General features: G+C 37.3%; 1 protein-coding gene across 1 annotated transcript in view; it reads left to right on the plus strand.

The window, feature by feature from the left end:
• The window catches only part of THSD7A (thrombospondin type 1 domain containing 7A), a 479501-nt gene that overhangs the window by 359942 nt on the left and 105154 nt on the right, over positions 1–14405 (plus strand). The window contains exon 7 of the mRNA XM_070369781.1: positions 8615–8809. Within this exon, the coding sequence (XP_070225882.1) occupies positions 8615–8809 (195 nt within the window). The remainder of the gene's footprint in view (positions 1–8614; positions 8810–14405) is intronic.

The raw sequence follows: 14405 nt of genomic DNA on the forward strand, positions 1-14405 counted from the left end.
TCCATTGAGTTTATTTTTGTATATGATGTTAGTGTTATAATTTCATTATTTTACCTGTAGCTATACTGTTTTTCCAGCACAAATTATTGAAGAGACTGCCTTTTCTCCATTGTATATTCTTGTTTCCTTTGTCTTAGATTAATTGACCATAGGCGCATGGGTTTATTTCTGGGCTTTCTAACCTATTCAATACAATAGTATTTCTCTTTTTGTGCCATTACCATACTATTTTGATAACTGTAGTGTTGTAATATCATCTGAAGTCAGAGAGCCAGTTCCTCCATCTTTGTTTTTCTCTCTCAAGATCGTCTTGTCTATTCTGGGTTTTTTACATCTCTATAGAAACTTAAAAAAAAAAAAACAGTTTGTTCTAGTTCAATTAAAAATGTTGTTGGTATTCAATTGGAATTACATTGAATCTGTAGATTTCCTAGGGTAGTATTTTGACAGTATTGATTCTTTCTACCTGAGAACATGATACATCTTTCCATCTGTTTGTGTCATCTATTTGATGATTTCCTTCATCAGCATCTTGTAGTTTTTAGGGTACAAGTTTTTGTCTCCTTAGGTAAGTTTATTACTTTTGATGCAGAGGTAAATAGGATTAGTTTCCTTAATTTCTCTTTCTGATCTGTTGTTGATAGTGTATAGAAATGCAACAAATTTCTGCATATTGATTTTGTATCCTACAATTTTACCAAATTCATTGATAAGCCCTAGTAGTTTTATGGTTAAAGCCTGTATTACTCACTACATCAGAGCCTAGATTTGGAATATGGCTGCTTTCAGGGAAGGAAGACGTTTTTTATCTCAGGGTCACTTGTTTCAGTTTTGCCTGGAATGTGTAAACAGGCTGGAGATAACAAAACAAAGGTGGCAATGAAAAGAACAGAGTGTGAACATAAAAGACAAGCTTATTAAGGATGGAAAGAGTTTGAAAAGGATGATGAAAATGGAGGAAAATCCTGAAAAAAATATATAATATGAAGACCCTAATTTGTTTAAAGATATTTAAAAGTCAGTGGTAATATATATATATAGTAAGAGTAGGTGAAGCTAAAGATAACATTCTTATGAATTATGTATAAATTGGTCAAAATAAAAACTGCACCAAAGTTACACAGTAAGTCAGTTTTTATTCTAGACTGTTAGGCTAGAGAGAAGCTAAAATCAACTATGCAGAAACACAAGGCATTTCTAAGCTCTGGGGTAAGCTAGTGGGAAAACACTGGAGGATGTTAGAGGAGATTGATCAATGGGATGTTTTGAGCACATAGAGTTACTCCTGAGTCTGCATATGTTTTTGTGTTTGTGTGATTAGACATCTGTGTTTGCTACTTGGTGCCCAATGAAGAAAATAGGCACCTACCAACCCATAGAGACTGAGAAATCAGGACACTATCTTTGATGTTTCCATGACAGAGATGGTTCCCAACTCTTGAGAAAGACTTTTCCTGGGTTGTAAAACACTGACAAGAGGCTAGGAGAAGATTTACACCGATTTCAAAGGGGCAGAAAGAAAATTTACAATCGAAATTTTTCCAAAATAAATTATCTAGGAGAAGGGAGGTCAAGGGCCCAGAGTCAGGAAGAAAGCTGCCTAAAATTTAGTCAAGCCGAGGGTAATGTTAAGGCTATCTTGGTTACATTCTATTAATAGTAATCTGACAATTGGAAATGTATAATACCAGTGGCTTTTTCAGGAAAACAACAAATGTTCTAGGCTTTCCAATTCATTTTTTTCCCTTATCCAACAAATATTTACTGCTGCTGCTTCTACTAAGTCACTTCAGTCATGTCCAACTCTGTGCGACCCCACAGACAGCAGCCCACCAGGCTCTGACGTCCCTGGGATTCTCCAGGCAAGGACACTGGAGTGGGTTGCCATTTCCTTCTGCAGTGCATGAAAATGAAAAGTAAAAGTGGAGTTGCTCAGTTGTGTCTGACTCTTCGTGACCCCATGGACTGCAGCCTACCAGGCTCCTTCATCCATGGGATTTTCCAGGCAAGAGTACTAGAGTGGGTTGCCATTGCCTTCTCCATATTTACTGCAAAACTCTTTTAAGTCTTAACAATAACTGAAAGAAGGGATCCAGATATAAAGATGTTGAATAAGATAAGATCTCTGGTCAGAAGGTTGTCATAGGCTAATGGGGGTAAATGTGAGTAAACAGATAATTGTAAACAGTTTTAAACAGTGTAATGTCTATAAAACTGTGCGAACAGAGAGGATAAAGCGTAACTCCACCTGGACAGTTTAAGAAAGTCAGAGGAGGTTTGTAGAGGCAGGAAATCCAGTCCTAAAGGATGACTTAGCAAGATGTGGGACAATGAGGCATGGAGAACCATGTACACGAAATGACAGAGGAGCAAGAAAGCAGCGTGTCAGTTCCTGGAAAAGCAAATGGCTCTCGTGGCGAGAATTCAGGGAAACCACGAGGCAGTGATGGAGAAGGAGGATGTTTTGTTTTCTGCCCTAGTGAGAATTTGGCCTTCAGCTGATAGGTATTGGGAAGACTGTGATGCTCATATTGCATTTTAGAAATACACCCTTGGGGTCAGGATGGGTGATGGGCTGCGGAGGGAATGGCATGCTGCCGGCCACCAGAGGAAAGTGGGCAGTGATCTGGAAGAGAACACAGGGTCAGGCAATACTGAGTACATTGAATAAATCAGACCTGCTACTGAATGTGATCGCAGAGGGAGTGCAGAGATTAAAATTGATTTAGAAACTTCCCTTTGAAGTGGAAGAGATGTGTAGCATCTCTTCAAGAAGGGGAAAGAAAAAGAGTTACATAAGTTATGGGTCTTTTACTTCAATAGGTAGAGAGTGATTCTAAACCTACATATCTTGCAGTTGTTTTAAAGTTCAGATAAGATGGTTATTTTAAAATGTTTTCTAGGAGATGTAGGCAAATAGGATCCTCCATTGTTTTCCTATCTCAATTCCCATCTCAATTCTTTATTGCATTTATATTGGTTATCAATATGTAAGTAAGTATATAAATAATAGCTTTCACTTTCAAAAGTCCATATGAATTTTTAAGACAATTTCTGAAGAATACATAAGACATCAACAACTCAATAATAATTCTTACGGTGACTCTAGAGTTTGTACATGTCTGGCAAGACGAATCTGATCCCAAAGTTACAATATTAGAGACTTTCTAACTAGTGTGATTTAAAATATATATATATTGACTGTATATCTGGTTTTCCTCTACTTTGATTTCTCCTTTCTGCTTACCCTCATCTCAGTTTCATTGCACTGATGAATTCTGATTTTACAATGCCTTCTGGAGGTGTATTGCACAAAGTACTACTGGGACCGTTAAAAATCAACTATAACAATCTCCACATTTCTATGATTAAAAAATAATCAGGATGATGCAAGTGACGTTTATGGAATAGGACAAAATATATTTTCACATTAAAATATAGTTCATTATATTTTAATATCATTAAAAATGTATACGTTAAAAATGTATTTAATGTATTAGTGTTGTGTTCTTAGTGACTCAGCTCCTAAACTATAAAAACCTTGACTCTATAAAAACCTTCATAAACCAAGGTTTGTCTTTTATATTACATTTACGCTTCACCACAATGAGTGCAATAAACTTTTAGTATATACTTTTTCCAAGCAAAGAAAAAGTCTTAACTTCTGACCTCAGTTCTCATCGTGTTTTATTTCTCTGGAAATCTTCATGAATTTTTAGTTTAATTACTTCAAGCAGATGTTCAGTTCTCTTATTCTATACTAGGAAACAGCAGAATGAAAGGAGATGCTTTAGAAGAGTTAGAGTTTGGTGGTATCTATGAAAATAGATTAAACAAGGGGACATTTGGGAGTTACTTCAAAGATGCAAAATACATGTTTAAATGGATTGAAATGGCAAATTATTAAAAATATTCTTAAGATTATATTTGTGAAGAAAAATGTTAAATGGGAGTCACCAACTTAAATATTTAAATACGTTTTTGAGTTCATAAAAATAAACTCAGGCATTTTCATCTTATTCCTCAACTTCTTGTTATTGGGTTTCACAAACAAGGTTGAACAAAATATGCTTCAGTTAAGGCATCAGAGCAAGACTAAATTGTAATACATAGACAATGATTCATTCCTTTATTTCTGTGTTATATATTTCATGTAAAATATGCATATTTTTAAGATTTGGTTAAAATGTCTAGAGCTTGATGTGGACTGAGGGGATGAATATGTTATCTAAAAGCAGAGCAGTCCTTCCAAATTTTTCATGTTGGAAATGCCAAAAAATATAGCATATTTAATACAGAAAGGCAAGCATGAGGAGGATTCTAAATGTTGGCATCACATTCAGAATAACAAGAAATTAACCTCAGAAAAGTCTTCCCTGGTGGCTCAGACAGAAGAATCTGCCTGCAATGCTGGAGACCCAGGTTCGATCCCTGGGTCGGGAAGAGCCCCTGGAGAGGGAAATGGCAACCCACTTCAGTATTCTTTCCTGGAGAATCCCGAGGACAGAGGAGGCTGGTGGGCTACAGTCCATAGGGTTGCAAAGAGTCAGGACATGACTGAGCGAGTAGCACTTCACTTCAACTTCAGAAAGATTAAAGGAAAAAAAAAAGAAACAGGTTGTGTTCTGTGCCTGAATGAGTTGTAGAACTATGTTATTCATCGTAATGATAATCAGATGTGCCTGCCTGGATTTATGGGGATGCACATTCAGATAATCAGAGTCTCAGATGGTTCTATAATGGAGACATATGGTGGTTGAAAGTGTCCTAATAATAGGAGAGTCGATATGGAAAAATGGAATTTCCATTTCTCTCTATGGAAAGAGTATAAATTAACCTGATATTTTATATGTTTATGTTTTATTTACTTCTATATTTTCTCTGTAGTGTCATGTAAAACAGTTTTTATCTCCTTAAAATAATGTTTATGTATATGTGATCATATGGAAATGTTAATTGGACTTATTGTAGTGACTGTATATACCTAAAATTAATGTAGCGTTATATGTCAATTATACCTAAAAAAAAAAAAAAAAAAAAAAAAGATTGTTGTCACAATTAGCTGGGATGATGTGTATAATATTCATGGCACAGTGCCTGACCAAGGATGGGCAATCAGTAACTATTCATTGAATGACTGTTTTCACCCAGATATAAAGAGAGGATTAAAAAGGTGTCCCACAGAGAAATGAATGATGTTAGGTATGAAATCCAGATGAATTTGTTTATATGGTTCTCTTTCACAAGGCAATTTGGTTCTAATCAAACCACAAGAGAATAAGGGCAGAAAAATCTTAAAGCAATCCTTTTTAAATTTTACCTGCATACAGATCACCCAGGGATCATTTGAACATGCAAGTCACAATTTATGGGTGGGAACTGAAGAGACTGCATTTCTAGCAAACTCCAGATTGTGCATATGCCAGCGGCTGTCCTCTGAATATACCTTAGCACAGTCCTCAAGCAGTGGAGTACGTGGCCATTGAAGAAATACTGTGCTTAAACCCATATTTGTCCAGTCCAACCTTCTGTTCCCTAGAACAGTAACTTCAGGTCAATTGGTTTATCTGTTTACATAGCACAAGATTATTTCATGTCCACTAGGTTCCTGGTGCTCTTTGGGTTCTAAGTATAAAATAATGAGCAAGGCAGATAAGAATCATGCCCTTATCAAGCTCATACTCTAGTAACAGGATTAGATACTAGACATGTAAATAATTCATTACAGTAGTTTCTAGTGAAACTAGAAAATGAAGCTTTAAATTATTAGACTTGCTCACTAGTGAGTAAGACTCACTAAAATGAAAATAAAATGAAGCTACTATGAAATTGTATCTGGTCAGTCCCTGATAGCTCAATTGGTAAAGAACCCTCCTGCAATGCAGGAGACCCCAGTTCAATTCTTGGGTTGGGAAGATCCCCTGGAGAAGGGAAAGGCTACTCACTCCAGTATTCTGGCCTGGAGAATTCCATGGACTGTATTCCATGGGGACACAAAGAGTAGGACACAACTGAGTGACTTTCACTTTCAAGGCTCCCCTCGCAGGGAGACAACTGAAACCTGCATGGTGAGAAGCAGTCTACTGTGTGAGGATCTGAAAAATTGATGAAAAGTGAAGAGCAACAGTGAGGCAACAAAGAGATTGGTCTGTAGAAGGAAAGGGGAAAAGCCACTGTGGCTAGGACATAATACTGGTATTTGGATGCAAGACCGCGATGGGCAATCGGGAGCCATTAGGGGCAAACAGGGAAGGTCACATGTGACAAAGCTCAGGGGGCAAGGGAGTAGTAAACTAAATGCTGAAATCCTGGAGGTCAGATCCAAAGTGGATCTTTTGAGCTCCACAGAGGGTTAAGGAGACTCTAGAAGGAATGTAACTACAGGAAAATATACTAATACATAACTAAACCAAAAATGAGGAGTGAAAAAGAGCTAACATAAGATGTGGAACAGAAGTTAAAAAAATTCAGAAAGCAAAAAAGGTTAAAATTGTATATCTCTTAGGTTTATACTATGAAAGAAAGTGAAGTCAAAGTGTTAGTTACTCAGTTGTATCCAATTCTTTGCGACCCCGTAGTCTGTAGCCCACTAGGCTCCTCTGCCCGTGGGATTTCCCAGGCAAGAATACTGGAGTGGGTTGCTGTTTCCTTCTCCAGGGGATCTTCCCAACCCAGAGATCAAACCTGGGTCTCCTGCATTGTAGGCAAATTCTTTACTGCTTGAGCTACCAGGGAACTCAGATTTATGCTATATGCAACAGAAATGTATTATGTCATCCAAAGTAATGTAATAACACACGGGTAGCAGTCTCTCTTCAAATGCTACAGAATGAATTAAATTTTTCTGAGTAGAAATGATTAGGTAACTATTATAGAAAACAAAACTGTAGCCCCAAACTTGCCTTACATTTTACAGACTATTGGAAACGAAAGTGGATGAAAGTAGATGAAACAATAAAAGATAGCAATAAAGGAAATAAAACATATGCAACTCACTCTTTGCACTAACAAAAAAGTCTAGAAACACAAGAGTCATCATTGTTATTTAAATTATAAAATATTACATGCCTTGTTTTATAATGATTTTTGTACTCTATCATATAAGCTATCATGTCATTTTTTGGGATATAAGCCAAACTCAAAAGAGATCTCACAGGTCAGAGTAACTAAAGGAGAATGAATGATGTAATGATGACTCACCTCCATTTTAGTGAGTCTTACTAGTGAGCAAGTCTAATAATTTAAAGCCTTGCAAACTAGTGATTGTTAACATGTAAGTGCATTATAATTGATTTTTTATTTTGCCTGATGATTTAAAGCCCTACAAACTAGTAGCTATTTAATATGTTAGAGCATTTCCAATTGACTTCTGATTTTTTGTCTTGTTTTTAAAATACATGAATAAACAATTGTCCATTAAAATGATCCTCCTAACCCTCCATCAGTGACAAAGCAGAGTTTTGTCAATGAACAAAAGCAAGATTAGTCACCTTTTCTCATCTGAATGCATAATGCCTTAAAGCACACATTTCTGATACACCCATCCAGAATTATGGATATAGTCTGTAGAAAAATAGCGGATTAATTTTGCTTGTTTGTATTTGTTTTACTCTGTTTGAATGACCTCATTAGCTCCTATGCTTACCAGCTATGCAACAGAGTTCAGACTTTTTTCATACTGTATTTTGATCACTTATTTGTATTTATTTTAGGTTTCTTTGGCATTTATTAACAGCAACAATATTTTCTTTCTCATTGGTCTTTTGTATATCTCACTTCATTCACTCAAAAAACACCAAATAAGTGCCAGACTCTAGGGCTTTGGGGTAACAGGAAAAGTGAAGTGAGATGAAGCTAGAAAAGGAAGCAAGAGCCATGGGGTTTGAAGTCTCATAAACTTTTGAGAAACCTAGCCTTTATCTTAAGAGCAGAAGGAAACTGAAGAGCTTTCAGCACTGGAGTGACAACATCTTGCTTCTGCTATTTGCATACCTTGTTTTTTTTTTCCCCCTTTCAAAATGGGATCGCTATAGCCAGTGGTTTTATAATACTGTCCCACTATTTATGCTTCCTGTCTGTTTCCAGCTAACAAAGTCATTTTTAAATGAAAGAAAAAGGTTGCCAGTTGTACAAAAGTAAATTTCCTAGGAGACACAAGAGTTTACAAATAGCGACTGTGAGTTGGTTTCATGAAAACAAATAGTACATCCTATGGATAGAATCATTATTTGTGAATGATGGCTCATCTCCAACAATTAAATAAAGGGGATAGACGTAGTTCACTGATGTTCTTTATTGCAGAGATTAGTACCTATAAACATCATTTCCTGGGCAGGTATTACAGCATAAAATACTTGAAGCAATGTGTTTGATCTACACACCTAAGCGCTGATAATAAAAAAGCCTCATTTGGGGATCTATCTGTTTATTCATTCCTGGTATTCTTTTAACATCTGGCTGTAGTAGACAGTGACTCTTTTTTTGTTGTTGTTGTTGGCTTTTAACAGAGAACAAAAGGAAAGTAAGCTAATTTATTCTGGTGCCTGTCTGGTTTCAGTTGCTCATTTTACATTATTTTAAAATGATGGACTGTTGGTGATGATGTCTTTCCCAGGAGAAGAAGTTGACAGACAGCTGTGCAGAGACGCCATCTTCCCCATCCCGGTTGCCTGCGATGTGCCCTGTCCCAGGGACTGTGTGCTCAGCATGTGGTCAGCGTGGTCCTCCTGCTCTCACACCTGCTCAGGAAAAACCACAGAAGGAAAACAGACACGAGCGCGGTCCATCCTGGCCTATGCAGGAGAGGAAGGTAAGGTTTCCAGCTTGAAAAGGAACTCAGATCTCTTCCAGAAGCTGCTGTGCCTTTCGTTGTGTGTACAGCCCAGATACAGTGATAGTTCCACAAAAATCAGCTTCCCGAAACCCAGCAAACCAAGGAGATTTAATATCTGTTGACGTATTAGGCTATCGCAGAGTCGGACACGACTGAAGCGACTTAGCAGCAGCAGCAGCAGCAGCAGCTTGCTGCTCTTCCTTAATATTAACCTTGAACATAGATTTTTAGTAAAAGAGAAAAGACTTTGAAAAATGAATTCACTTTTCCTTTCCTCCCTCCTAATAACTCAGGTTCTTTCTACTTCAAAGTGTTAAACTTGTGGAGAAATCTGAAAATGACTCCTTAAATTCCAAATGACGGGTTTCATTGTTTTCTCTCATTTCAGTAGTCGGTTTTTCCCAGTGAAATCCTATTCTACCATCTCATAAGTACTAAACTTTATTTAAAATAACCACCACCATGATTATTGCTTGACTGAAAATGACATGGATTTTCTACCATTCAGGTTTCTGAACATAGGCTCTGAGTTTCATATGTAGATTGTGTTCACTTTTAAAATATGTTGCTCCTAAATCACTTCATGCTATTGGGTGAATAAAGCACAAGTTTCTCATATATTCATACCATGCAAGCTCCATTGTCAAGAAATACAAGGCTCTTGGTGATTGTCTCTCAAGTTTGTATCTGAATGCTAATTTGGCCTCTGTGACTGGGTGATATAATGTCATACTTAATCGTGTCATTCTGGAAAATAACACAGGAGTAAGGAAAACACAGAAATAAGTCAAGTTCTGTCACGTGCCGCATGTTCTGTCTCAAGAATATAGGCATATGTTATTTAAATATGATCAGGCTGAATGACTATCTTCATTCGCATTTAACACTAGTTAATGATTTCTATTTGTAGTAAGCACATGTTTCTTTATGTGCACATGTTTCTTTCTATACCCCCAGTTAATAATCAATTTTAGAAGAGTTTTCACATTGCCTATTTCATTTTCCTGTTTATGAAACATTTTAGTGATAGAAATCTGCTAGTGTTCTTTTTTAATCAAATTTTCTTTCTTTGTATGTTATTCTGTGCAAAAATATAAGGCCAAAAATATGTTGGCCTTAAGGCACAGGAGAAAATATAACATATTTTTTTATTTTATTTTATTTAACTTTAAAATTTTGTATTGGTTTTGCCATATATCAAAATGAATCTGCCACAGGTATACATGTGTTCCCCATCCTGAACCCTCCTCCCTCCTCCCTCCCCATACCATCCCTCTGGGTCGTCCCAGTGCACCAGCCCCAAGCATCCAGTATCGTGCATCGAACCTGGACTGGCAACTCATTTCATATATAATATTATACATATTTCAATGCCATTCTCCCAAATCATCCCACCCACAGTCTTTTGGACTCTGTGGGAGAAAATGTAACATATTTAAAATAGTCAACCTATGAGAAAATTTAGAATTTTTTAAGTGTCCAAACACTTTTTTCTCGTCACCTCAATATAAGTGTAATTTTTTGCTACCAAAATAAGAATGTATCTGTGGAACCTAATAGAAAAAATAGAACCTTTCCAAGAAAAAATTATATTCCTTATGTTGTCAAACAATAACTCTAACCTTGTAGAGATTATATTCAGACTTCACACTCTATCAGCTCAAATTATGTCTTGGGCTTCATTAAAATTAGATCTGTGGTCACCCCGCTTCCTATAAATCCATTATACTCTGCAGACACTTGCTGTGTGACTAGTAATGAGTGACTTTTCGCCTTATGAGTCACATGGCTGAGATTTTGCCATGCTTGCAGAACTCACCAGATCATTATTTCCGTAGACGTGATGCTTCACACTGAAAGGTCATGAAATGCTTTAAAGGCAGGAATTTATGATTGCTCTTTGGTATGTATCATCTGCTTAGTTTGAAAGGATGGGACTTGGATAATTTTTAATGAAGGCTAACAGCTGCATCATAAGAAACACATGCTGGAGAATTATAAATGTGAAAATAATTAATCATAAAGGTGAGGTGAAAGTCGCTCAGTTGTGTCCGACTCCTTGAGACCCCATGAACTATACAGTCCATGAAATTCTCCAGACCAGAATACTGGAGAGGTAGCCTTTCTCTTCTCCAGGGGATCTCCCCAACCCAGGGATCCAACCCAGGTATCCCACATTGCAGGTGGATTCTTTACCAGCTGAGCTACAAGGGAAGCCCGTGAACTCAAAACATTATTTTAAGTGGAAACTGTAGAGGAGATTCAGTCAATGGGGAATCTGCTGTTATTTGTCTCGGTTAATAACAGCTACAGAAACTGGTATCATTATGTGAAATATTTAATGAAGAATTTGTCCTTCAAAGACAATTTAATACCTGTTATTTGCTTGACACTGAAACACATTTTCTTTCCTTCAAAATAAGACTTTTCTAATTCTGAAGCTATTTTTTAAATGATTTAGAAACTAATTTGCAGGAAGTTTTAAAACACATTTCCCTGCCAATTAGATAACCTTTTTATAATTCTGCACAAAAGCTATTTTTTCTATTATTCCCCAAGAATTAATACTTGTACGTGTCATGTGTGCGTGTATCTAAGTCGCTTCAGTTGTTTCTGACTCTGCAACACTGTGGACCGTAGCCCGCCAGGCAAGAATACTGGCGTGGGTTGCCATACCCACCCCCAAGAGATCTTCCCAACCCAAGAATCGAACATCTCCATCATTAACAGATGGGTTCTTTACCGCTAGCGCTATCTGGGAAGCCTGATCTTCTTAATTATCTGTGGATCAGAATACTGTGATAACCTTAAGGGTAAAGATCACATTAATAAAATTATATATTGATTGTTTAGACATGAAATAAAATGATTTTCTGGTGAAATAACTTACAGGACAAGTCCACATGCAAAGCATTTATGTGGATTTACAAAATAAATGCTGTAACCTATTCATTTGTACTTTTATCTCAGTAAAAATGTCACCATTATACATTATACTGGAGGTTATATAACCTCTGTATTGATGAAGTCAAAGTTGTACTGCAGTAAGCCCATAAATTCAGTAACTTAATAGAACAATTATTTTTCCCTCTTGGGAATTTTGCTACAGTGACACGCAACTCTCCATGACAGTCTGTCCTCCATGAAATGTCTCAGCATTGCACCTCTGTATGAAAGCCTACCTCACAATCTTCATGCCAGAGGAAGAAGGTAGCTGGGGACTCTTATCTGTTTTAAGAGAGTCAGCAATTAAATTCTTTCATCCAGAGTGATTTATATCATTTCAATTGACATTTCATTATCAAAGCAGGTCATATAATCATGACTTGAATTTGAACCTAATTTCAGCGGGGGCAGAGGAAATACATTCCTACTGTGTGCTGGAAAGAAAGGAGTGCTAACTACTGATCTTATCCCTGGTTTATCAGTCTTCTTTTGTATGTGTCTGTGTATCTACCTCTATGTCTGTGTATTTATATCCATGTGTGTATATATAAGTGTGTGAGATAGAGGAGTATTCCATATGACCCCAATGAACTAGACACACTTTGCATTGTTAAAATGTTATGACTCATTATTTTTTTACTCCTATTAAAAGAATGGTAAAATAATAGAATAGCACTTTCCTTTACCTCATGCTATACTTTCTTTTCCCTTTCCTTCCTGTCCTTTCGAGGCTCTTTAGCTCCCTTCATGAACAGTTTTATCTGCAAAGTTATTAAGTGGAGCCAAACAGTTGAGCATCTGTGCCAGCAGGTGGGCAGGAGAGGGGGTCTGTAGTGATCCAGGGTGGGTTGTCAGAACCCAACCTGAGTGAGATGGGCATCCCCAGTGAGAAAAGGGTGGCCTGACCTGAAATGCCAGAGATGCTGAGAAGTCTAAAGGGAGGGGCACATGGGTTGCACAAGAGAGTAAAAGCAGTGACCCAACACAGGATGCCAGGGCACAAGCAGGATGAAGAGGGAATCTCAGCACTGGGGAAACCAACCCAGTGGGAGGTGTCGGAGCCAAGCAGGGTTGCGGAGGGTTTCAGTAACGTGGAGTGGTTGAATGCAGGGTGTCAGAGTATGAGCAGAGCGATGAAGATGGCCCATGGTAGAGCAGTGAGGATGGCAGTGGGAGATTGGTGAGGGGACTTGGTTGACCAAATAGGTACATGTATTAAACATAGTTGGGTTTCTTATTGCGAAAGAAGGGAGTTTTGAATATGTTAAGAAAGAAAACTAGAGTAAACCTTGTTGTATTATATTGGAATTTGAAGTTATCAGTGTGAATTCATGGTGTTCAATTTGTAAACCTAGACATGAAAGTGCAAGTGTAGTCACTCAGTTCTGTCCATCTCTTTGCAACCCCATGGACTATACAGCCCATGGAATTCTCTAGGCCAGAATACTAGAGTGGGTAGCCTTTCCCTTCTCCAGGAGATCTTCCCAACTCAGGGATCAAACCCAGGTCTCCCGCCTTGCAGACGGATTCTTTACCATCTGAGCCACCAGGGAAGCCCAAGAATGCTGGAGTGAGTAGCCTTCTCCAGGGGATCTTCCCAACCCAGAAATTGAACCGGGGTCTCCTACATTGCAGGAGAATTCTTTACCAATAGAGCTATCAGGGAAGTCCTAGACATAGAAATACATAAATGCATAAAATTCAAATATAAGTATGATATTCATATTATAGACATATACATGTGTTAACTCTGTTCACTGAAATGACATAAGAGCAGTGGGACCCTATTAGCAGTCAGTGTGTTTAGCACTGAGATCTTGGTGTCTAATACCATTCTCCGATGAAAGGAGCCAGGGCTTCTTGGAGAAATAGCTGATTCTAGGGCTGGAATAGCAAAAGTACAAGATGTGCCTGGAGTATCTTGTGCCAGAAAGAAAAGGAGAGGAAAATATTTCAAAAGGTCACACTATTGTATATATAAAATAGATAACTAATAAGCACCCACCATATAGCATAGAGAACTCTACTCAGTATTCTGTAATAACCTATATGTGAAAAGAATCTGAAAAAAAAGTGGATATACACACATATATATACATAACTGAATCACTTTGCTTTATACCGGAAGCTAACACAACATTGTAAACTAACTCTACTCCAATATAAAATCAAAGTGAAATTAAAAAAAGGTCAGGGAAGCTAGCTTGAAGAGTCTCCCACTGGCCACATACAGGAGCAATGTGAATGCAAATTAACAATAATAGCTATTTATATACATTAACTAAGGAAACCATGAATCCATACTTGATATAAATAAATTAATTGGAAGTCTGATGAAGAGCATTATATTTACAGTCTTAAGTATCCTTCTAATGAAGAAGTTTGACAGACACTATGTTATTTCAGTAATCAAAGTTTACATCATCAGTCATGGGGCAAATACAAAGGATGTGTTCCTGGTGTGGTACAAGGAGAGCATGATGTCATATCTGTACCATCCCTGTCAAAGATGCATATTGTAGAATCTGAACATGAGGGAACATCTGACAAATCCTACCTGGAAGATATTCTGCAAAATAACTGGCCCCTAATCTTCAAAAGTGTCTAAGTTATGAAAATTAAGGAA

Source organism: Bos mutus, chromosome 4, assembly GCF_027580195.1.
Source record: "Bos mutus isolate GX-2022 chromosome 4, NWIPB_WYAK_1.1, whole genome shotgun sequence".
In the NCBI taxonomy this organism is placed as follows: domain Eukaryota; kingdom Metazoa; phylum Chordata; class Mammalia; order Artiodactyla; family Bovidae; genus Bos; species Bos mutus.